The 26,516-nt window shown below is 38.9% G+C and overlaps 1 protein-coding gene across 7 annotated transcripts in view; it reads right to left on the reverse strand.

The window, feature by feature from the left end:
• GALNT11 (polypeptide N-acetylgalactosaminyltransferase 11) overlaps nucleotides 1-26,516 on the reverse strand; it is a 54,161-nt gene that overhangs the window by 13,478 nt on the left and 14,167 nt on the right. For all 7 annotated transcript variants that reach the window (XM_054193137.1, XM_054193141.1, XM_054193143.1 and 4 more), the window contains 8 exons: nucleotides 23,659-23,991; nucleotides 19,781-19,904; nucleotides 17,655-17,821; nucleotides 13,254-13,379; nucleotides 10,945-11,194; nucleotides 7,970-8,087; nucleotides 5,987-6,139; nucleotides 3,158-3,376 (listed from right to left, as the gene is read on the reverse strand). In XM_054193137.1, coding sequence (XP_054049112.1) covers nucleotides 3,158-3,376; nucleotides 5,987-6,139; nucleotides 7,970-8,087; nucleotides 10,945-11,194; nucleotides 13,254-13,379; nucleotides 17,655-17,821; nucleotides 19,781-19,904; nucleotides 23,659-23,953 — 1,452 coding nt within the window. In that variant the 5' untranslated portion in view covers nucleotides 23,954-23,991. The remainder of the gene's footprint in view (nucleotides 1-3,157; nucleotides 3,377-5,986; nucleotides 6,140-7,969; nucleotides 8,088-10,944; nucleotides 11,195-13,253; nucleotides 13,380-17,654; nucleotides 17,822-19,780; nucleotides 19,905-23,658; nucleotides 23,992-26,516) is intronic.

Below are 26,516 nucleotides of genomic sequence, written 5' to 3' on the forward strand. Positions count from 1 at the left end.
AGCAGTATGATATAGTTCCATTTTGCTTTCTAATTACATCAAGATTTCCCTCTTTGTGGTACAAGTGCAGTACACACAACCTGGCTCAGCTCATGCTGGCCACACTCTGCCAAGTTTCTTTCCCTTCTTCACTCTTCATGAAAGTCTCAGGCCCCAGATACTCACTAGCTCAAGAATACCTACTGTACAAACTACATTTTACTACCGTTTAGCCTAAACATAAGTCTCCTCCTACAGCCTCTCCTCATGAAGCAGGACCACCTTTTTTTAGAAAGGAGAAGGAATTACTTAAATACAAACAGATTCAGAGACTTATATTGTTTGCAAGTTGATTTTCAAGAGCATTTAGGTAACTGAAAAGCCATAGTTACCAGCTATGTTATTTTAATGAAGATCAGGGAAGAACAGAAAGTTCTACGAACTCTCAAATGCTCATTCCAGTTCAAATGCACTACCTATCCTGATTTGGAGTAATGTTGTATCAGAGGACTAGATTCAGGTCAGAAGCCTGTGCTGGGATGCAAAACTGGAAGCCCCTACCATCAAAGCAAACAAGGAGGTTCTCAGCAAGTTAGCAATCTCTCCCCTGGTTTGGGCAATGATGCTCACCCTAAAAGTCACACAAGAGGCATTCTGGAGAGTCTGAAGATTAAGCTGTCCTATTCTAACAGTCAAGAATCATTAAGAACTTGACATATCCCCCTGGAGTTACTCAGTGAGACAACACACCTCTATTCAGGCTTTAAGTTATACTCATGCCCTGAACTTACTGGTGGCCAGCAGAATACTTCTTTTCAGCCTGATGTGGTGGGGATCTGACTATTCAGGCAGCAATCACAGCCTGCACATCAAGAACTGCACTGCACACAGCCAAGGATACAAAGGGGAAAGGCAATTGTTCTAGCAACAGCCACAACTCTGCCATTTCCTCCCTCGCAGCAGAGACCTGCTCTCTACCAGTGCACGGGAGTGCATTTGACAGCGCATGTGTGGGAGATGGCACGGCCCCAGATCTGGCATCCACATTAAACATAATTATTTGCAATCTGGAGATGAATGTAGAGGAAAAATGGAGTTTGCTGTCCTGAACGCAAGGCCAGACTGATTAATTGGTTAGCTGCATTTCATTACGAAGACATACATACGTACAAGACACCTTGGCATTTGTATCAATTCTACAGATTTTTAGAAACCAAAAGACACTTCCAGTAATAAAAAGAACTGTTCCATCCCATGATGACAAGAATTAGAGAGCACAAATACCAAATCATGTTCTTCACTAAACACCATTTCTGGAAATAGCTGTCCCAAGGCACATCAACAGCTTCCTCAAGCGCACCATGTTTCTCCTGTTCCCTACACACATCTGAAACACATTACACAAAACCTTCTAAGTAACATTCCCTCACACCCCAGAGACTTCTAGGAGAGCTCTCATTTTCATCATTCCTCACTCAACAGAAGGCTTTCAAACTCAGCTACATGAGTTTTATATGATTTTTGTCCTTGTTTTTATTGGCCATTATGATCAGCATTTGATAACACTGTTAAGAACTGTCACAATTTGTGATCATTACAGTTTTTCCCAGCTGTCAAACCAGCACTCCTCTCTGGCCCAAATAGTTTTTGAGAATAGGCTGGGATCTGGAGTGATTCATCCCAAATCCTAAAGAGTCTGGCACACAGTGGTGACATTGGCTGATCGTTCTGTTCCTTGTAGGCATCTGGAAATAGTTTATACAATCATCAGAGCCAAAGCTGACTCTCTCACACAATGCTGGGTATAATTCTTGAACCCCGGAGAACCAAGCCAAGGAACTGCATTTTTCTGTGTCTTGTCTCCCATTTCTTAAAGGGTGCACAAAGTTTTTCTCCAAATTAAACCATGGGAAATTATTGCTAGGAAGATTTCCCCTTAAGTGTTGAGGCATTCAGATCCCTCAAGTAGCCTCCCCCACATCAGCAATTTCTTAGTTAAACTTCTGTGTGAATGAAAGGAGAAATCTATTAAATTTAATGAAGAAAAAAAAAGTCTGACTAGGGGAATAACAGCATTTAACAACTAGTGGAATCAGCCCATTATATCAGTTTTATTCAGGGAAACTACGCATGTTTGCCCTAATAAATTAACTTTACAGCTTGGCTGGGACACTTAATGAAAATACGGCACAAACTGTGGATTCACAGATAGCTGCTTCCAAGCCAAAATCTAATGATGTCAATAGGTTCTGCATGAACTCAGGTCCTCCAGCCGGCATCTACTTGCACGACCAGCAACCATCAACAGCTACCGCAGCCTGCGTTACCTACCTCCCAACTTAATGCTTCCAGTTCTTGAGCTAGAAAGGAATCTGCTAACTATAATCTACGTGCTCACTAACAATCTTATGCAAAGGTCTTCTCTTACACAGAGAAGATCTTGAGAAAGTTATCTTGGGTTTGAAGTTATCCAGTACTTTGGAAAGCGTAAAAAGCATAAATCAGACAAATCCGACACTGGAGAGAACAGATACAACTGTACGCTGCTTTGCTTGCACACAAACCCATAAACATGGGTGTCAGAGCTAAGGCATGAATTTACTCATGATTTCCTTCATGAATACATGTAAAAATTTATCTCTTCACTTCTACTTTGAAGAAAAACGGGGCAAAACTCATTTTTTGTTCATTATCTAAGAGTCAGGATTCGAAAAGCTATCATCGGTCTCAGATGCAAATATTCATCTTTGCAGAAAATTATCCAGTAAAAGCAATGAGTTTGGAAACTAATTACATTGTACTCTTATCATAAACCAACAGAGCATGAAATTTGAGGCCAAATTTCCCTCTATCCAAATCTATCTTCAGAACCAACAGCCATGAAAGCACATTCTAAAGGCATCAAAACTTCATAACTCAGAGCTTTGAGGCAAGAAATCTCATTGAATAGTGTTTAGTCTGAAAATGACCAGAAATATAGATCAGAGTGAAACAGAGTTTGCCTTGGTCTAAAGACACAAATTCTGTTATTTTCCAGACAGCTTGTTGCAAAACTAGAACTCTATGCTCTACAGAAACAGACTATTTTTCTCGTATTTGAGCAAATCTTTCTGAAAGAATATCAAAATAATTTTTTCAAAAAATCCGAATTCTGTATTTTTAAGAAAGTTTATCTTACCCTTCCACGCTGGATTATTTTCGGTCGTTTCTGTGCTCTGTTAATAAAAACTGGCTGCGGAGCTTTGGCATTGGGCCCAGATATTTGCATCTCAGGATAGATGTTATCTAAATACCACTTAAATGACTTGCAGTTCAATCTTTTTCTCAATTCTACACGGTCAGTAATATTTCCATAGTTCCTCATCCTTAGCTCAGGTCTCAAAGCAAAATACTGCTCCTGTATTTAAGAGAAACAGGTTGGGGGAGAGAAGAGAAGAATTTCAGATCATTGATTTCCAACTTCTTCCTGTTTGCAGAACTCCCGAGTTTCATTTTATTTTGCTAGTGCTTTCAAACATTAAGTTTGAAACTGGCATTAGAAAATTACAGTGTTTAGATTGCCACAGGAGGTGGGATTTATCTTGCTTAACTCTGAGCAAATCTTTCTAGACTGCTTTTTTTGATGACGATACTCCTCAGGCATGAATCCGTTGACCTTTTCTAGTTGCCTACTTGAGGAGGAAACAAATCAGCCCTACACTCCATTGGCAGTCAAGGCATCCTAGAGTCATTAAATCAGAAACAGATACGTATGTGGTCTTCACCCTCATCTGGCAAAGTTTTCTTTAAATTAGTTTGATTGTCCAATTGATTGTTTTCATTGTTGTGGGGTTCAAGTGTATTTTGTCTTCCACAGTTTCCAGCCTTCCAACTTTACAAGTTACCAGGGCAAAAAAAATTCCATATCAGAATAGACCTATAAGTGGGACTATCTTCTGAAGTTCAGTGGGACCATGCATTCATTCACATGAAGAATCACAACTGTCAATCAGAATAGTTTTTCCTAGTGAGTTTTTTTTTTTTTTCCTTCATTTGCATTATCGCCAGAAAGGCTCCCACAATGTTATTTTTTCATGTTCTAATTTATGATTATAATTGGAATTGTACCTGGTTAGGCAAGGATAGATTAAGATTCCAGCTCATTCTTATGTGCTGTTCAACTCTAATGCAGAGACAATGGGGACAAACAGGAATTCATGAATGTACAATGTGGCATGAATACTATTCCCAAAACTAGAAGAAAAAATCCCCTTGTAAAGTCCTTAATTCCAGCTAGATTTACAGAGCTCATAGAAAAGGCATTGTATTTGCACATTAACTCATTTACTAGATATTATTTAGAAATCAGTTTTCAGGGCACTGAGCTGTGGTATTTTGTTGGAATAATCTCTAGTAGACATCTGGAATTTACTTACCATAATGTGGTTCTGACAGTTTTCAATTACCTACTGCTATCTCTCATGTTCAGATGACAGACAGCATCATCTCAAGACAAATTACACATCTGTCCTTATCAAGATCTTTGAGCAGTTGCATGCACTTGATGTATCACTGCTATTTTAATGGCAGAGGAAGGGGACGCATTAAGTACATTGGACTTGTATGGTGGACAACTCTGAGGAAGTTTGGAGACAGAGTGGACATCACTATCAGAAATTGGTCTGCTTCAAAAGTAGTTCTGCTACTTTTTTTATTCCTAGTTAAAGTTCAAATTTTAGTATCCTACCTTTTCTGCATTATTTATTTCCATTGTATACATGAACTTACTTCTTTCACATTTTGCTTTTGACAGTCATGAAAATTTTGCTGTTTCCCTTCCATCGTGCAGTTTTATTTATTAAATATTGCTATTTGCTCTTTGCTGTAAAACAGGTCCTTTAAGTCTTATCTTTGTACTATTCATCATACAATCACTTCAGTAAATTATTCTGGCCCTAAATATTTGCATTACACATATAAAAACAAAAATATTTCCAAGCTTGCCTTCCATACGTAAATCTGTCATAATGACAGTCTCTGGCAACTATCAGAGAATTAGATTAGAAACAGCTGGAAACGTTCAGGACACAAATCTGTGATAAGAGACTGCTAGAATCAGCAGTTTAAGTCTTTGTTGGACAAAGCAGTATTAGCTGGAAATTATAACAAAGAATCAATTCCAAGCTTCAGAGAAAGCCATCATTACTCACAAAACAACCGTGCCCAGACATCAATAAAGGGGAAAGTGACAGATGAAATCTACCAATGCATTATGGAGATGGAGATAAAAATTAATGACCCCTAATAGGTTCCTCAAACTGACTGAACATCAAGATAAAGGATGGGGTTTGAAACATAAACCTCTAAAGAATATAAAGTTAATAAAACACATCTTGTAGAGAAATTGTAGGTACCCCAGGAGCTGGCCACACAAAAAATCCTATGGTCTCACAAGGCAAAATGTCATCAATTATCACAGAGATCAGGGCTTCACAAAAACCTGATCTACATTTAAAAGCATCAGTACCAAGATCTGAAGACAAGCAAGGAATACACTTGCCCTGAATCCAGAAGTCAATCCTGATTGATCTTCCAGGGCAAGACAGACTAGGAATCAGACTGCTAATTAAAACAGAAACAAAACAAACAAACAATCAACAAAATCCCTGTCTCAACAATGTGGAAACTACCTGAAGGCATATAGCAGTATATGGCTGCCATGTGATACTGATTTGGACACAAAGCAACACAGAGCTTACAAGAACTCATTCATCATCTTTTCCTTCATTAAAAAGGCATAAAAACGAATCTCCTGCATGCAGTAGAAGTAACAGGGAGGACACCTGAGCACTCATAAGCCAAATGACAATTCTACAGAATTTAGTAATTTGTATCAAAATTAACATTAGGGAATCAGACTGTAGAAGGAATATCACATTAGAGGTGCTAACAGACCCCACTGTGATACAGTCCTTTGACAAACAAGACAGTTAATAACCTTATTTAGTGACCTAGAATTGTCTCTTACCTTATATTCATCCATCCACACATGTGCCAGCCTCAGTGAGTTATGAGCCATAGTGTCCTGTCCCCCTGGTGAGCCATAGGGACGTCTTTTACGGAAAATGTGTCCCACCCTGGAGCAGGGGATGATCAGAAGTCTACCGCCACACATCCAAATCTGTCCATGCAAAAGCAGAACATACCTCATTGTACGATTACTGACAAGACTCACTACCTCCTCCCCTTCTTCAAGGGACACTTAGGCAGGTTTATACAGTATGACAGGATTAGGCGTCAGCAATGTTGTCCTACATGTCGTGCTTTCTGACAAGTCAAATTATCAGATCTTCATGTTAGAAAAGACTATTTTTGTCATATCATCACACTTTCCACATAACACGTCATGGCTTTCAGGAAACAAAAGTAAATTTTCTAAAATTTTATGCTCTAATGACCTATTGGAAAACACTGAAATATATGGGCTGGGATTCAATTTACAGATTAAGATATCTAAATGTATTTATCTACATGAGAATTATATGTCCACACTTCCACGATAGATAATAAGATCATCGTGGGCGCCTGGAGAGCTTTTCAACTTAGTATAAGCACCTATTTTACACAGCTGTTTGTTTCTATTCAGTATATAACTCAGAAATACTGTTCACATTCAGATGCTGCATTTAGGTGCCTCAATCCAGCTCCATGGCACCCCAGATCTAGATTTCATTTACGCTCTACTTCCATTTATTTTTTTTAAATTTCTTTTTAAACTTCAGCTTCCAGCAAGTTATCATCATTGGCCCTTTGTTGGAATAACGAGTTCTCCAATCAGAAAAATCTTCTCACGTTAGCAGTTTATAATCAAGTCACTTCTAAAATTCCTCCTGAATAAGATAAAGACTAAACTTTACTTCTCTCCCCAAGGAGACAGGACTTCCAGACGTTCTAAAGCTCTCTGATTATACTCCAATTTTTCAAAGCCCTTTTTATTGAAACTGTGTATTTTACAGTAACAATAATTTCCTCACACTCCACACACTTCCTCTCAGATACCTAATAATTTTATTTTGTACTGAAAACTTGAAAGATTTTACTTATTCAGTACACACACCTTTAAAGTCACTCAAACTTATGAAATGCCAGTTACTATTTTTGAGCTCTAATCTTGATTTCTCTAATTAACCAATTTGACAGATTTCTCTGAAGTTTTGGAGGTTGTGTGTTTGGTTTTGCATTTTTTTTATTTTAAACTTCACCTTTTAATCCCCCTTTTCATATTGGTCATGATAGCATATAATTTTCAAGCAGACTCTTGTCAAACCTGTTGATGAATCCACCTTACAAAAGTGAAGAGGTAAATGTGACATTGAGCACAAAAAGTTGTTTTTCTTTCAGTGGAGTGACAGGGAAGATGAGACAATAATATAGGAAGCCCAATGAAGTACCACATTCGACACTCCTGATGATCACTTTCTCATTATTTTTCCAACCAAGCTGACTCCTCTACATGACTCTTAATTTAGATACAAAAAAAATTTACACTTCCAGGCCCTCAACAAGGAGGCTGAAATCTCTGAAAAGCCCCATACATGTCTAAGGAAATATAATAAGCTTACTTATTATCAACATCGCTGTGAGCCACACATCTTTTTAACCGGCTTGTGAAATTCATTAGACATTGCTTATAAACTCATTTCAGAAGTTTGCATGATTATTCTTTTCTTATGCTTCTCTATAGATATTATGAAATGCTCCACCAAACAAAGAAAAAAGCCGCAAACATTTAACTACAGAGCTCAAAATTCTCTTTAATCTTCCCATTAAAACTTAACTTGAAGATTATCATAAAGGCAGTTACTATGCGCTGTAGGCATCCTTCCTGGAAATAAAAATGCCGATTTCTGTGTGCAAATAGCTATTCCAGTGCTAAAAAAACCTGTATGTAGGGAAGAGACGCAGCCAGACACCAAGGTTCATACTCCAATACACATAAATGCTAGATTACCCGAAAAGATATTTCCAGATTTTCTCCTCCCCAGATGTCCATGCCACTATCATACTGTCCAAGTTCATTAAAGTACTCATGATCCATGGCAAACAGGCCTCCAGCCATAGTAGGTGACCTAAAAAGGAATATTGAAAGAAGTTCATTTTCTTTTAGAGAAAAAAGCCAGTAATTTTAGTTGAATCTGCTAGTCCCAAAGCTTGAATTTACACCTATGTAATACAATTTGAATCCTGCAGACCCTAGAAATCATCAGATCACATTTCTAGTCTCAAAATATTTTTAAAAGCAGCTCTGTAAGTGGTATTTGTGATCTTTCACTATTCCAATAACTATAAACCATATTCCTTTGTATAGGAAACTTAAGGAAAGGGTTAGGACAGGGAAAGAGGAACAAAGTGGCTATCTCTGTACTAAAAAAAAAAAGTAAAAAAGTAAGAACTCGTGCAAGTTTGGAGTCCCTCAGTTTTCTACAGTGAAATTTAGAAACTGCCTTTAACTGGATCTGTCTCTACCAGAAGCTATTTCCCCTACAGTTACAAACGTGTACACTTGCACACACTAGTGTGTTCTTCCCCCTCTTACAGGGGCAAATCGTACAGACCAGGCTTGACTGGACTGCAGAAAGAGCAGAATCCAGAATACACATTACTTTCCCATATTAAATTAGATCAAGAAACAAGGCCCAAATTTAAATTATACAAGCCAGGAGGGCTGCTAAAAGAAATGCTACTCTATCTCATACAGAGAATTTAATTACCAGGAGCAACACTGTTTCATCATTGATGGGATGATAGGTTTATTAGCACGTTATTCACAGTTTGTATATTTGCATAGATGTTCTCTTTGGGGTTTGGCAAGTTTTTTTGCCTTGCCTGTGTGTTACTGTAATGGTGCTCTATTTTGTAAAAATATGTATATGATCCCCATTGAAGAGTCTCTAGATTGAATTGCTATTGTATCAGAAAGTTATAATGTGTGGATGCCCTAGAAGAGTATATAAGAGAGTAAAAATACTACATGAATAGATACGATAGTTGGAAGATACAATGGGCTGGGAACAGGCTCTTTCTCATCCTTGTTAATAAAAACTTGTGATGAAACCAAGCCTAAGTCTGTATTTTCTTGCTAGTTCTCACACAATTTCCTGCTACAGTTTCTGTCAATTTAAAACCTATGTTGAAAGGTTGCTCTCAATTTTTCCATCCCTGACACCAAAATATTTCATTATGAAGGTCTCTAAAACATTAAATGTTAAGACTTTCCATTTGATGGAAAGCCATTTTCAAAGGTTAAATAGCAGTCTAGCTTCTTTTTCAAAGCAGGCAGAGACCTCTAAGTAGGAAAAGTCCCTTTCATCCTCAGAAAATGTCATCTTTTTAGATGATTACACTCCCTTTAACAATGAAGTCCTCCACCTTTTCCATGGGAGTTTTTCCTAAAAGTGAGTTGAAGGAATGCAACAACAGTGCTGAACACAGCAAGAACTAACCTTCAGGCATTCGCCAAATTAACTGTTAGAACAGTTCTTAACAGCATAAGGATTTTAAGACTTTCTATGCTGGTTCCCGGTTCGGATTTTCCCAGTCTGTCCCTTCCCTTCCAGCTTCAGAAACTACCACAGTGACACTTTCCAAACAAGCCAGTCAAACTGTTAAGTAACTTAAGAAGTTTCCTGGCTCCTCAGACCAAATCTTGTGATGGGTAGATGTGGAAAGACTAACTGCAGAGCTGTCCGACCACAGCAGGGAACCCTGCGATGAGACTGCCCAATTTCTGACTCACTTTGCAAATCTTATAGAAGTACCACATTCACTGCAAGGAGTCAGTTTGTAAAAAAAAAAAAAAAAAAAAAAAAAAAAAAAATCCTTCCACCTCACAAACCTGAATTCTGTATTGAGATGGATGCTTGCAACTAGAAAAAGCACAATCAGCTTCTTGCCATTGCTCTGCCAGCGCTGGCCCTTCTCATAAAGGGATTCACACTGGGACAGCTTCCATGCTTATGTCTGAAGCGTATGTGTCTGCTAATAAAAAAAGGTGTCTCCTGACATCATTTTATAACAGTTACATGTCCAGCAGGAACCAGATATTGCCAGCTCTGCACAGGCGAGACAGCCATCAACGGCTAAAAGATTAATGAAGGTAACTTTCAAGTCCTAGTGTTAAGCTTTACCAAGACTCTTGTTTCAGAACAACTCTCAAGCAATTCAGACCACAAAAACAATATGGACAGGTTTCCAACAGACAGTTTTAGGCATTTGCCACATTGTGTAAAGAGCCAAGTAATATTTTAAAGATGGTTTTCACATCCATGTGTGTTCATTTAGGAACATTTATGACAAAATAATTGCTTGCTTGAAGAAAAATAGAAATTAAATCTAAAGCAAAAAAATTATGTTGACATAGAAAATTACCATATGCTCTGATGTTCTGTCCCATCAGCTAGGAAACTACCTTCCTATTACCACAAAAACATATTTTCCCAATCTAGCAATTCTTTAGCATTTCATCACAGAAATTATAGAGCCTGTACTAGCGGGATATGCAGGCTATTACTAGCACAAAGGTGGTTATCAAAATCATCATTAAGCCAAACACATCAACAGACCGGAAACAAACACCACTGCCTAGCTCAAAACTAAAATTACTGGACAGATTTAACACAGAACAGCATAAGCTCCTTAAGACTTCTGTCTTTAGCAAAAGCTGCTGTTGTACAAGTATTCTCCAAGAGTGTACTTTCTTGACCTAAGACAACTGATCTATCCAATTTGTGATTAAATGTGCGAAATTAAACTGAAAGAGGTAATAGTAACCAAAACTATTTTTAAGTAAAATAAACTAGTCAGATATGACATGTTAGGCACCTGCTTCCAAAACTGCACACCCAGATACACTCCATAATGCTCAAGAAGTGCTTCTGGTCACCCCTATGTTACATAGAGCTTCACACCACATCGGAGGAACCTTACTTGATTGGAGCAGTGGCTCCCTCGGGTCCTTCCAGTTCTGACACAGGAACAAGATCCCACTTAAAGTGCAGGCCCCAGTTAAACCCTCCACGCACCACCGGGGAAGAGCTGTAGGTAAGCGTGTCAGCACTGATTATGTCAATCACAGGGCACACCACAGTCCTGCGATCTTCTCTGATGGGAGTCAGCAGAGGCTGTAACCACATCTCGTTCACCTCACAGTGACTGTCCAGGAATACCAGCACTTGCCCTATAGAGGCCAAAGCACACAAAATACAAAGATCCATGATAACATGAAACACACAAACGCTGACAAGCCAGAGAATCCACAGGGATTAGTTCAGTCACAAAGGCAGAGGTAGATCCTGGCTATTCACAGTTAGCTATGAATTGCTCATCAAGTTTTCTACCCAGATTCAGCAGAGCTACTGCACTACAAACGAAACATCATCAGATCAGCATTAAGAGTCAGGAGGTGCATTTGTCCTAATGCAGAGCACCTCCCATGCCTGAGTTAGACTACAGAGATAGCCAAAGATGACAGATATTGGGCTGGATGAATTATCCCCATGACAAAGTTAATTTTGTCCACTGGCTGTAATCGCCTTGGGCTCACTTCATATCACACTTCAGCATCCATCCCGTTACTGTTACAGCTCAGATTTGCGGATTTTAAACCAAGCCATTCCGATGAATTAATCTGCATTCAGCCATGACACAGGCCACAGCATTTAAATTCCTGAATGTAAAGTAACATAGAGTATCTCCCCATTTCATTAGCTCTAGAGTGACTGTGGATTCATAGCAGTTTAAAAGAAGAGTAAGTGTCCTAAATGGGCATAGCCAAATCCACCACTATTTGACCAAGCAACACTCCAGCCCCACCAGTTTACACAGAGATTATCTACCATGGTCAGAGAGTACAGTTTGAGCCACGAGAGACCTTCAGGCTCAGTTTATCTAAAAAATAATCTGAATTTTTATGGCACAACAAAAAAATTTATGTAACACTAGAATAGTGTGGAAGACATGGGAAAGACCTTTCAAGAAAACAACTTAGAAACTTACAAATATAACAAGTCGCTTGTTAACAACAGACAAAAAGACCCCAGCAGTTCAGTAAAATCAATAAAATGACTTAAAATTGCACTAACTCAAGTGAATCCTTGCACGGCTTGGAAAGTGCAAGCACAATTTTCTCTCTGGGTTATGCCATTACAATGCTAATGAGTAAACACCAATTAAGAGACTTTATCTGCCACTCAAAATTATTTGAGGAACTAGTGCATACTTTCTCAGACACCAAAGAATTTAACTGGAAAACATATTATGTTAAAAGGCTTACAATGTACATAAAGCACCAACAGAAAAGCTTGTATGAGAAACATTACAATTAGATTGGTGAATTAGAAGCCAGATTACCTTAATAAGGAAGTACATTGCCATTTTAGAGCGATAGGTTTCACATGAAAGATGGGCGTTCCTGAGAGAATATTCTTTTAGGGCAGGAATAAGGAAAATTCTACATTGCCTCACCAAATCTTGTCAAATACTGGTTTTGTCTTACTATTTCACTGGCCCATTCTAAAAGATGAACTAATTTTATCAAACTTCCATAGGAAGAAAAAAATCCAAATCAACATTTCAGACAAGGTTTAAAAGACACTCAAATTTGGCTCCAAATTTGCCAAGTCATTGTCTGGGTGACTTGAAAAAACATCTCCCCCTCTTACACAGCACAGATTTCCTAAAGTTAAATTGTTTTTATAGTTTGTAATTATTACATCTACTCTATATTTACATATAAGCAAGTACCAAGTCCTCCTTGTTTCCTTCTTACTGAGAACAAAAAAACCTCAGATGAGGACTAACTCAGTAAAGCTATGAGAGAATACTGGAGAAAGCTTTATAAAGATCATGGTCAACTGCATGATGTAAACACTTAAATACACAGGTAATGCTAGTTAAAGTCTCCAATTATCATTATACAGGTATCACTGAAGACACTTCATGTAGCCATTGTGATGTAGGTTAATATGATCAATGCAATTAACTCATTTCAAAATCGCCGATACTCTAAACAATTGCTAAAGTGTCTTTCACTTAAGATAGCATTATCCCAAATCTTTCTTTCACATGGCTAAGTTGTGTAGCTAAGAACATGGCATGACATGCAGCGCCCCCAGAGTGGGCTAAAGCAATCCCGGGTCAAATATTCAACATCTGAAAGAGCTGCACTAGAGAAAGAGAAGTCACTCAATTAACATATGGTCAAAGTATGCAAGGAAAAGAGAAACAAGAAAGTATACCTGTGGCATGAGAGGCTCCAATCATCCTTCCTCGAATCAAGCCTTCCCGCTTCTCATTTCTTACCAATTTTGTAGTTTTTGGAAGCTGAGTTTTAACATATTCACCTAAGTCTTTCTTCAAGTCAGCTGAGAAAAGAAAAACACAAGTTCAACAACAGGATGAAAACTGTGAAAGCTCTGCTTAAATGTCCCAAGATGTTAAACTCAAAAAGGGCCAAAAATTTTATCAAAACCTATCCCAATATAGCACAGCTTTAAACCGAAAGCATCAAAAGGACAGTCAGTCATCCCAAATCCTACACCTGCCTGGCAATTCCTGCGGCCTTTTTCTGTTGTTTTATTCTCACATTTTCATATTGATTGCTTCACTTTTTCCTGCTGCATTGTGGAAACCCGAATGGACAAAGCAGGTACGTCCCCAGCACTGAAATGGGCAATGCACCATATGACTGGGCCTTCCACAGGGCACATTCCTGCTGATAAGCACTTCCTTATATTTTCCCAACCAATTTTTTATGCAGTGTAACTGTCTCAGGTTTTATACCTAGCCTTGGCTTCCTGAATACAGACTGGATTGTTATCTTTTTGTTCTGTTTTCAAAGCCTTTAATACAATATGACTCAAGTTAACTGGAACTACTAGACTCTATGTTAAAAGGAATTACTGCCGCTAAAAAAAAAATCAAAATAAAAAAGCACTGTACAAAGAAATAGCATTTATCTTTCCAAATTCTTCTCATGCTGTCATTTGCAGCAGAAGTAATAAAAGCCCTTTCACATAGCCAAATGTTTTCTATTACTGTGTTCCATGGACTAAAACAAACACTGACATCTTTAAAAAGAAAGATGAAGACACCTTTCATTATCTGTACCTGCTTAGCTGACACAATAGCAGATACAAAGAATGACAACTCAGTCTCAGGTGGCTGCTTTTCCAAAATACAAAGGGATCAAATACACTGCTGGCAAACATGTGCTTTTAAAGGAGAGCAAAGTTCACTGGAGTCTATAAGCACTACTGTAACTTAACTAACATCAGTGAGGGTTGTAAGAGTAAGAACACTGTCCCCAAGGATGGTGGTTTCCAATGTTAAAGTGGGCAGCAAAGTTTTACCATTGAAGAGAAGATGGACACATGAAGACTTAAGTAATGGAAAAACATAAGTTAAAAAGCTTGTAGAAAAATAAAGAGGAATATAAAACGAGGATGAAAAGCAAAAAGCCAGCTGAGACTTCACAGAGAACCTTAGTATAGAACGGCAACCAGAATTTCAATGGAGGATATGCTAGAATAACTATTTTTATTCTCATGAATGTCAGTTCAAACATTGAAGTTGCTGTTAACAAATTAAATGCCAAAGGAATATACGTGGAAGCAGGAGTTGTAACCTTCAGGGAGTACCTGAACTTTCAGGCAGGAAGACTGAAAAGGAGGTTCCCAGAAGCAACTCCAAATGTTAAGATCTCAGCATTTGCACTGCAAGGTAGCATCGTGGATCAAGAATGAGAAGGTACCACAGAGCAAATATAGTGCTAGAGAATATTCTAGGACATAGAAAAGTCTCTCGGGAGATGCAGACTGGATTCAACTGGGTCACAGGAATTCTCTCACCTGGTCTTGAATGTGACACAATATGCCAGAGACAATAGGAAAGATTTTTTTGGAGAAAGTCGATTAAATAAAGTAATGTCTAGTATGCTGCGCAAATAAGCAGGACAGGAGGATTTGCAAATCTAAAATAAACTAGTGCTTGAATCATTCTTCACCTGATATATCATAGCAAGGGAAGGATAGTGTACTGCCACAGGAAAAAGACGGGCTACCAGAGCAGAAAAGGTCGGTTATCAAAATTAGCACAAGCAGCACAATAAGGCTGCATGAAAGGACATAAAATACACGAGGAAACAGTTTTGCATATGCAATCTTCTAAAAACAGCAGAAGAAAAAAAAAGGTCATGTCCATACTGGTAGCTAAACCAGACTCACAAAATGGGCTTGAACAGCAGAATTTAAGAGCCAGTAGTACCCAATGGCTAACATGCTCTTAGAGAACAGTTTGGACCCAGAAAAACTAGCATTCTGCTGGAAACTGTGCCCAGCCTTATCATGGGCCATTCTCAATAGGCAGTTTAGTCTCAGACACCTTTTGGGGTGTTATGTGTCAGCTTATTGTCCACTGGAAAGATTGATTTCTTCTGACATAACCCAAAAAATTGCTTCAATACAGCCTGCCTGAGAAATTTTGCTCCAAGAGAATTGCTCCCTTTTAGCCAGTCAACAGTCTCCAAAAATTACTTTAGCTATCATCTTGCTCCATATCTATGTAACGAAGGCTCCTCCAAACAAGAGAAGTCTAGGCAAGGAGTCAGGGGTGTTATTATTTCAAAGGACTGAGATGCAGACAATTTTTCCTTTTCTATTTTTCAATCTCTTCTTCTGTGTAGAAGAGTGCCTCCAGTAACATCCTTCAGCATATCCTGCAGGCTGTTCCATAACAGGTAAAGCCTAAATTAGGGAGAAGGAGGTTGTACTAGAAAAAGAAATCCTGCCTTGCAGCAAAGGGAAGGAAAAATATAACAGCGGACTCAGATGAGCCATTGAAATGCCTGCTTAGCTAGTAAGCCTGTTGATGACTGAGCATAAGAAGCTTTTTGAGGCAAAACTAGATGCAAAGACCCACGCTTTGCACAACAGGACTGATGTGCAGCAGAGCTTCTATATTTAAAGGTGAAGAAATAAGCAGAATTTCATCTAAGATACCAAGTGTGTAATGTAGAGAAAATGAATTTAAAAAAAAAATTAAAAGTCAGAGACATAGAGATAAAGGAATTTGGCCAAGCTCTCATGACATCCATGGCACAGCCAAAGTCGTTGCTCATTTCCTCAGTCACTAGACCAGCTTTGCATTTCTTTGGCTGTAAAATCCCATCCGTTAAAATTAAGCAGCAGTGCAAACATCATTAGTACCATCATTGAGGGCAGTAATTCTCTGTATAAACAATATCTTCTCCCATCTTCAGCTTCAAAACATGTTCATTTGAAGTCAGAAAGGCAAAAGTAGCTACTTGAATGTTTTGGCCTTTGAATTAGCAACAGACCAGGAGAGCAATGGTATTACTGCCTAAACACAGGTATTCATCAACTAAATGCCTTACTGTATTCAAAAACCTGAGTTTTGAGTAAGATTGGTTCTGAATACAAAGGTTATGAAACTTTAAAAACAACAACTTGCACACAAGACTTTGTCGCAAAGAGTCTGTATTGCTTCCAAAACACAAAACAAGCTTTTAAATATTATGCATTCTTATCAGCAAGGGACAGAATGTTTGATCTTTGTTCTCTGCTTTGTCTCTCTACATTTGATCTGACCTCAGAGAAAGGAACTAGCTGCATAACAAGAGAATTTCATTCATTATACATATCTAATCAGTCTCTTAGAGCAAGTGAGACCTTAACCCAGAAACCAAACGATGAGACCAAGCGAGCTTATTATATGTACTAAAAAAATATCATCTAAAAATCATTTTAAAAAAGCAAAAAGTTGTGGACTTGTACAGAGGCAAGCAGGGAACTTGCACAGTCCTGCTTGCAAGTACTGCTACACTAACACATTCCTCAACAGGCATTTCGCTTTTGAAGTGCCAAAACGCTTGAATTGCATATCTGTCTTCGCCTTGTCCATCATTTGGGAGAAAAATGCCGAAGCATCAATCTTTCAACAACAGTAAGGCAATTCTGCCCAGAAGGAGGGAGCAGAGGCTGCTCCAAGAGTCAGGGACAGCTACTCCTAGAGTTGCCACAAGAGGCTGTGAGAGAGCCACGGCGAGCCCTCCCAGCAAAGGCTGGGCTCGGTTCCCAGCACGCCACCACTCTGAAATTCTGAGGAAGTACAAAAAAAAAAAAAAAAAAGACGTTCTGTTTCCATAGTGCCACATCAACTTATTTGCAAGACCGCAGCTGAGACTACGTGCTTTCAATTCGTTTCAGGTGCATTGCCCCACAAATTTATGGAAAGATCAGTGTTATCTGCTCTGAGCACCAGAGCAGCCTAAGCAAGATATGATAAAAACAGCTGAACTATAAACAACTGCTTTATCACCCCCTCTGCAAATACACACTCCTTATTATTAGCTTCAAAACCTGTTTTTGAATGTTCAAGTCGGTATGATACAGAGCTCATAAGTAAAATGGCACTAGTGTCCAAGGGGATGTCATCTTGGACTTCTCAGAACATCATGCATCTCTACCAGCTGGCACTTTTTTGTGATGGACTGCAGTACAAATTGGTTTTGCATCATGGCTTCCACGTTTTTATTTTGACCAGTCAATAAAGCACAGTAAGAGACAGGAAGGTCAAGAAGTCTAAGCACCAAACAAAATATTACTGAAAGGTTCTCTCACCCAATTCACTGTTGTCATCCACCAAAATAATTTCATGAAGAAGGTGTGCAGGAGTGCGATCCAGGACACTATGTACTGTGCGAAGCAGGGCAGAAAGTGCTTCATTGTAGAAACAGATAATAACACTGGCAGATGGCAGATCAGAAGGGTAGGACTTCTCTCTACATCTGCAAACAGAAATACAGGAGTTATCACTATTTTCATTGGGATTTCCATAGGGTTAGGTCAATACTGAAACTTCATAAATAACAAGCAAACATTAAACATGTAGGAAGAGCCCCTAAGGGGGAACATCAAAAGCCCAGGCATATAACATCTATAGTAGGGCTCAGCATCGTAAGTTACTCTCCACATAATACAGACTTATAATTAACATTGCTACGTGTTAGAAAACAGAGGCTATGACTGACTGGGGGGAGTGAGAATGACAGATCCTTAAAACATAAACGAGAGAAAACACTAAGGGCTTTTTTCAGCTGTCAGACTACTGGCTAGTACCCTCAAGTAGCTCAGGCACATATAGGAATAGCAAATATGACATGACACCTACAAAAACTCCACAACTTTATTGGTCAGCTGCTGGAGATGAGGTTGAATATCCCAGAATACCTCCAACGGTGCTAAATACCTGTTTAGAGAACCAAGGCTGGGATTCAGCCTGCAGATTAAGATGCTTAAATCTAGTCACTGCTGTCACTGGAGTCTAGATAGTATTCAGCTCTCCCAAAGGCTGACAAGCGCATTTTGTCAGCTGAAGAGCTCTGTATGCTCCATTAACTGCATTGAATGGATCTCTGCTAATTATAATAAAAGCAGAGACAACTGACTAACATGCAGCTATCTAAGTTTAAGCATCTTAATCTGCAAACTGAATCCCACTCAAAGCAAGCCTTTTTTTTTTTTTTTCCAATTTTTGTCCCTAATTCTAATAGGGCACATTATCACAGATTAATGTCATTTGAAGATGCCAGGCATGAAGGAATCCAATAAAAATAAGAAACTACAAAAGAAAATCCCGAAATATACAAGAAGAGTCTTCATTGACTAGGAATGAAGAATTTCTTGGGAGAGACATTACAGCAAGTACGATACATTATATTTACCCACACCAGAGAAACCACTAGAAAAACAGATGCAGGGTTACTTATTTTTCAATTCAGCATTGAGTTCTTTTGTTGTTGTTACAGTGGTGTTTTTTTCCTCCCATATGCATCAGATAGATCCTAGAAAAATATCTGCTTTTAATAGAAAACGTTCAGAGTAGTGCAATCTAGATAACAAGGAAGGACTTCAACTAAGAAATAGAGAGCCTTTGTCATCAATCATTCTTCTGTCTTCTCCTCCGCAGGCTTACAATAAATGTGAAATAGTACCTAAGGTGAAAGTCTCTCAATAACTTTGTCACTGGAACATTTAATGTCCCTCTTTCAAAGGTACCGAACAGAATTATAGCGTCTCTTCTGGTACAGTACTGAGTATCTCAAACTGAAGCTTCAAACAATAAAAATATTGTAGCATGCTTTAAGTAACTGAGTACACAGCTAGCAAGATGAAAGAGACAGAGGACGTTTAATCTGAGTATTGCTGGAAAGAAAGTTTGAATCCTAGGTCTTTTCCACATTGACTTTTATTTAAAGTATTATTTTCAGGATCTCCTTTCTATCAAAATAGCTGTCTGCCAATCCTACTACTCACAAAAATTAAATTAATATGACAGAAGTTTGAATAAGTGTATACCCAATCTGGTTCTACATTAAGCATTCTTTAAGTGAATTAAGAACCAGGAAAAAAACCACACACTTTGCTTTCAGGGAGCAGCAGTCTGTCTTTTTTCACAGAGCCTGGTTTCTGTGGGGCTTTACCTATCACATACCTTTTCCAGCTGGAAAAAAATTAGATCTTCAGAAACAATATTCAGTCAAAAAGAGACCAAAAAATAAAAATCCTGCCCTCAAGCACTCCTGCTTAAAAAGCTGAAAATCTGCCTTCAGCAACACAGGAGGCTGAAAGAGTTTCTAATAGAAACGTAATACAAAAGTGTTAAATACGACATCAGGTACAACATGAGTAACAAGTCCTTAAGCACATGAAATTATGCCATGTTCTCTCCAAAAATTAGTACATACTTTGCATCTCTTGTATCAGGCACCTCCCTGTGGTATCCCAGCCGATTACTGATAAGCATATTGAAAGCATGCTTCTGATAGCCCAAGTCTCTCACTTCCTGGTCGTCTTCATTAAAAATCATTCCTGCAAAAAACCACACCAAGATCACTTGACAGGCTTAAAAATATCATTTGGAAAACAATCAAGGATTGAAACACATGCTTTAACCTCCCCTAAAATCCATTACACTCTTCAAAAATCCCTCTGGTTTTGCAAAGTGTATTTTTATGCAACTACATTACCCCTCACAAATAGGTAGTATTTATGAGTAGCCCTTGCAGCTATAATAAAATGAAATAATTCTCCAAAGACTGATGGCTCCATTGTGTTTATTGCCTTACCAGACACACTCCCTTCACTTAAATGGCCTCTAATTCTTAGCACCACCTAAAAACCAACATCAAAACAAGCAGAGGACAGACTTTGACACACAATGCATCAGCACCTATCCATACAGATGAAGAGTCCATAATGAGATTTTTGAGAGAGAAAATACATTTACAATGGTAGAAAAACCCTCACAATAGCAGCTCCGATTTCATGCAGTTTTCTCAAGTCTGCAGTACCATAAAAATAGCTATGAAAAAACTGTAAGCTTCTTGTTTATATCACCTGGGACTTTGACAGCAAGTAAAATAGCAACAGAGCTTGCTGTTTCTCTATTGATTATTTTAGCAGATGCATCAACTCCTTCCTGAGCACGGTGGAGCAGGGGCAGCAACTGCTGGTATAAATCAGCGCACTGCAAGAGGCCAAGGTTGAAATCCTCAATGCCATCCTGCCTGCCTTGACTCAGTTCATGGGCTTCTCTGTCACTGGGCCATATACTCACCAGTGTGAATAGAAACAAAATATTATCATAGAATCATTTAAGGTTGGAAAAGACCTTTAAGATCATCGGGTCCAACTGTTAACCTAGCACTGCCAAGTCCACTACTAAACCATGTGGTGCTTCACTCAACTCTTCTACAGGAAAAAATGGAGGCAGAAGAGGGAGGCGGTAGCCACCAGCTGTGTCTCCTAGCCACTTCTGCAACAAGTCAGGTAGCAGAGCAATGACTTTTTATTGTCTCTGTTCAGCTGGCTGCACAGAATAAGATGCATGTGTCCTCTGCAGCTAATATGAAGCTACAGAGACTATTTCACTGAAATTTCAGCACAAGAAGTGAGCAAGGATCATGTAATTTATCTCCTTCCACCCTGCCCATCATCTCCATACGGTTCAAAATCTCCAGAAAACAATTAACACGGGGGTTCCTCATTCACATGCTACCATACATCCAGCATAATATGTTTCATAGAATCATAGACTAATTTAGATTGGAAGGGACATCTGGTCTAATCCCGTGCTCAAAGCAGATCCAACTAGATCAGGTTGCTCAGAACATGTCCAATTAAATACTGAAAGCCTCCAGCATCTCCAAGGATGGAGATTCTACAATCTCTTCATGTCCCTATTCAAGCATTTGGCCACCATCACACCAAAAATGTTTTTCCTCTTATCTAATAGAAACATACTCCTCACTTTCATTTCTTATCATAATCCCATACACCTCCAGCAAGAGTCTGTCTCCATCTTCCCTACAGCCTCCCATTAAGTGCTGTTGACAGCAATAAAATCTCAGCCCTTAACCTTCTTTCTAAGGCAGAATAAACCCAGTTCTCTCAGCCTCTCTTCATACCTTATGTTCTCCAGTTTTCAACAGCTCTGCAAAAGCCATCTGAGCTCAAGACCAGAGAAAATGAGATGGGTTAAAAAACAGAAAAGATCATTTAAAAAGTTTAGAAGCTTTCTTCCCTTTCAAAAAAGTAGTCCTGCTTGGCCTTCAGAGCACAGCTGTGTCAGTACCAGTTGTGTTTCAGCAACAAAGTCTACCTACAGGTATAAGATGACCTTCTAGAGGGAATTCTGTAAATCTACATTCCCACCATTTACATTTCGCACCTTGTCGCTTTTAGTCTTGATTACAGCAATGGCAATGCAGCTGCACTATCAAAACACCTTAAGGGTAGACACCCTAATATTTGTGCAGGACCAAGTGGGAAGTGCTGGGCAGTGATGTCTGCAAAAGATGTGGGGTACACCCACATAGTGTGTCTTGTGGTGACTGACCCCATCTTGCTCACAGATGAGTGCTCCCACTGTGGATAAGTTGCATCACAGGGGCAGGAATGAGGTCTGTTCACAGTGGCATCAGAGGTCGAAAGGGGTAAGTCAGTCCTCCTTTGAACCACAAGCAAGGTTTTCAGCTTGTCAGTTTAGACATCCAGCTCAATCATTCTTGTGTACTCGGTGCCACAGTAACACTGTGCCACTGGGTCAACTTAAAATGTTTTCTTCATACGAAGCATGAGCTTAAGAAACACATACCAAGTGTTTCATTCTACAGTCCACCCATACCCAACCACTAACTACATTTTTCTTCTAAATATAGGTAAGAGGGAGTGTTAATACTTTTAAAACACTCTCATGAAGAACAACATCCAAAATGCATTCAAAAAGCCTGAAACATTTCAGTTCAAGCAGCAGATAAAAGCTCTTGGAAAATAAGGGCTTTGCAATCAAAACATCAGTGTAGGCTTTACTTCAGCAGTGCTACATGCCTCTCTCAGATTAATAAAAAAAAAAAAAGATTGTCCCACCAGATGACTGGTTTTAGCTATCACATGCCAACTTGCTTTTCATTTTTTTCACTTTGCCTGTTTATTACTGCCCTACCCTAGATAGACAGGAAGCCCTTTCCTGCAGCACCTGATCTAATTCTAACAGAGAGCCAGCCGTCTCCTGATGATTCACGTAGAATTTATCCTGGCACTATAATTCCCCTTGGCTTTCACCAACCAACCCACTCACTTGGTTTGAAGATCAAGGGACTTCTCATTAAAAAGCTCCAATTTCTTTCCTGGCCCATAATGAATAGTTGGAAAGAAATATCTACCTCTGGACTAGCCTTCACCTCACTTGGCTCTCATGCTTTTTGCAGTGAACTGATAAATATTTAGCAATGCCACAGGGCAACGTGAATTGGCATTTTTCCTACATATTCACACAGGTCTAACGACCAACTTAGAAACTGAGGTTTGGTGAAGTTCTATAAACTCTTGAAGCTGGTGATCCAGTACACAACATGCTTCAGTTTGCATATCTGAACACCACAGTGAACACTAAGCCGTAAGCAGTTAAATATATAAAGCATTTAGTTTGGAAGGCAAGTTTGGAAGACAAACCCAAATCATCTCATTGATGAAATATGTTCCAACGAAACACACAGACTTTTGTTGGTGCAAAGCAAGCAGGATTTGGCCCTAACAACTGTCATCTCAATAAATCTTTCATTGTAATTTGTCCCACACACATTTTTTGTAGATTATTTCATACTCCAAGGATATTCTCCAAATCAATGGGTCCTCTTCATTGTGTATTGTTATGAAGCTATTTTTAATTACTGCATATGAGTAGAGTTTCTCTGTGTGTAATAAAAGTTCATGCATTTGAGCCCAGTCAACATAGGACTAAGACATGAAACAAGCATACGCTGAACCTTCCAAAAGTAAGAATGACACCTTGCTGTAATCCAGTCCTCCTCATTAGCACTTACACAGCACAGCTGTAAGTGTTAAGAATAGTGTATTTTGGATTAAACAGGATGGGATAAAATTCAAGTAATTTCTAATGAAGAGAGCCACTAGTACCACCTGCATTTTAACAAACAAAACTACTTTGTTACACAATTTTCCCTGCAATCCTTTAAAAAAAAAAAAAAAAACAAACAAACCTTAATATATCATTTCTTCTACTGTTTTAATGATTTTGCCACCAGTACTGAAAAACACTTACCCATTTCAGGAGAAAATTCTACCTCCCCCTTAACTGGGTCCTGGACATGATTTCCAAGAGGATTTCCTATCTTATTCTCTTTCTGCTGCAATTCAGGTATATGAATAGGCCCACGTGTAAAACGGGGGTAGAATTTTTTTGGAAATGGCCTCTGAGGTTCCAGCCCCTTGACGGGCACATTCTTGAAGGATTGGTTCTCTTCACTGAAGTTGAAATAAACAAAGAGCAGAAGTGTCCAGGTCACAGATGTGAAAAGGCACCCATAGCAGAAATAACGAAGTGTGACACTTCCCATTGTAGACTTAGCATCGTTGAGGACCCATTCTTAATTACCTGAAAGAAAGTGGAAACACACATTTTGAGAGTGCTGCATGTTACCTCCATTAAATGATTTTTGGAACTTAAACTTTAAGCACAGACCTTAAGAATGAAAGCCCTTTTCACTTTCCCATTCAAAAAATAAACATGACCAGTTTGCACAACTTGTGTAGATAGTACTGCTTTAAAACACAAAATAAACAATCACTAAGAGCCCACTGACACATCACAATTGAAGATAAAAATAAGTTTTCCTCATAATAGTTATATCTCTCTTCCACAACAGTACATTCCTTGTATGCCTGCATTCATTTAAACATATCACTATAACTAAATATACTACACACAGGGAACTGATTCTTCACAGAATCATAGCATGGTTGAGGTAGGAAGGGACCTCTGGAGGTCAACTTATCCAACTCCCTTGCTCAAGCAGAGCCGCTTTGAGCCAGTTGCCCAGAGGTATGTCCAGACGCGTCCATTTTTGTAGTTCAGTTCCTACCCTAAAGCATGGAATGAGAGAAAAGACTCAAAAAGCTATAAAGTTCAGTCCTTCTTGCCCAAATTTAAGAACAGCCAACATGAGCATCCCAGAAATTTCAGAAATCATGGGGTGTGATTTAACAACACAAAGCACCAAGACAGTCACATTTACAGATACTCTTCTCTGCAGAAAGAAAGGAAATAGATATGGGATAGAGAAAGAGCAAAAAGCTCCAAGGTCATTTACTGGGTTCCTGCAGGCCTCTACAGACTCCAGAAAAGCTTCCATACTCCCTGGAGGAGATGCCTACCTAGAGCTGGAAGGAAGCAGCCTAGAGTTTTACTTTAGGCACCTATCCACTAACACAACTTCCCCAAGCTATACTAAAAATTACTACCATAACATAAGCAAAACCCTGAAGTGAAGCATATGAAGCTGGTGATAACATTTTATTTATGGCCCAGGAGAATCAGGTAAACTTTCTGGAGTTTCTCAAATCCAAAAAAGGCTCAAAAAACCCCAACAACCCCAAAACTACACAGCTCAGTTCCCAAAACTGAGAAAAACACTAACTCAAAGTAGATTTCTCTCATCATTATTTAACCACAACAAACTATTTGCATAGTAACAAAAAGTTAGGAAACTATTTAATCACCTTTTAATTAGCAAAACATTTGTTTTAAGAAAATAAAGTATTGGGGTAGGAGTCAAGGGTTTATGCTGATGCATTTTTCAGACTTCTTAAAAGTCGGAAACTACCAGAAGTCCTAAGGTCAGCCTGGCAAAGAATAAACATTTATAAGCACAAACAGATTATTCGCTTCTTAATACGGAAAACTACTGAACAGAGCTAGAAGGCATTCGTGATCCCAAAGAAACCTACAAAGATCCCACTCGTTTTGGCAATGTAAGTCTGAGTCCTAAGTGACTAAGTCCAAAAAGAATACACATCAAAATTCAAGCTCACATTTCCCAGATTTCAGCAGGTCATTGCTTCCCTCCCAAAAAATAAAATATCCACAAAGTAAAATAAAGCAAAAAACCCAAACCTCCTCAAAAATAATTTACCCATTATTCTTACCATGTCAAACTCCCTCACTTCTGCAAGGCAACAATCTACGCAGCAGTTAAGCCCAAGGAGCTTAAAAAGGTCTTAAACGGGTTTTAAATCTCATACTGACCCTGCGCATACAGATGCATTGTATGCTCTGTGAAACAGGCTCTTTCTCTAACACTGTCACACAAAAAATCTTGCCGCTTAACTGTAGGGCCATGAAATTAGTCAGGCAACAAACGCTCTGGGGGTAAAAGTCATTAAAAAGACCCTCATTCTAGCTAACAGAATGGGTTTACCAGTTGGAGATGTACAGACCACCAATCCCCCATGCCTTATTCCCTGTGCAAACAGTGGTCAGTGATCATAGCAAGGCAAATCGAGGCTGAGAAAAAGCATGCAAGGCTGCAAAGGAACAAGATTAGATAAACAGTTATATCCTCTAATTATAATAATTATTCTTGCCAGACAGTCTGCAGACAATTAATACTTATCCATAAAAGAAGATCTGGGTGCTTGCCAGGTTTTGGGTTTTTGGTTTTTTGGGTTTTTTGCACAGCCACAAGGAGGTCTTCTGCTGTAAGACTTGTCCAAGCCTAATGTACTGCTCCTCAAAACCTGCTAGAGTTGTTTTTCCATTCACTATGGTAACACAAACGCAGAATCCTAACAGCATGGCACATGGACTTGCGGTGTGGAACAGAATTGTTCTAATAAGATAAAAATTACTATAAAAGAGAAGGAACCTTTTCATTTCAGAGCTGTTTAAGGATACATCTACCCTGCAGGTTGCACAGGGAAACAAAAGATAATCCTTGCTATCTCAGGTAACAGTAGGAAGACAGGCATGCAGAGCAGAATTCATCACAGACTAAGTATTTTCCCAGCTTCTTGCAGCTCTTTTACAGCTCAGAGCTCCACTCTGCTGCTGTGGCACTTCTATCCACGCTAAAGTTAAAGTCTGCCCGATGTCAGTCACAGCATACTCAGATTAAAGAGGAA

Source organism: Rissa tridactyla, chromosome 2 (genome assembly GCF_028500815.1).
Source record: "Rissa tridactyla isolate bRisTri1 chromosome 2, bRisTri1.patW.cur.20221130, whole genome shotgun sequence".
Classification (NCBI taxonomy): domain Eukaryota; kingdom Metazoa; phylum Chordata; class Aves; order Charadriiformes; family Laridae; genus Rissa; species Rissa tridactyla.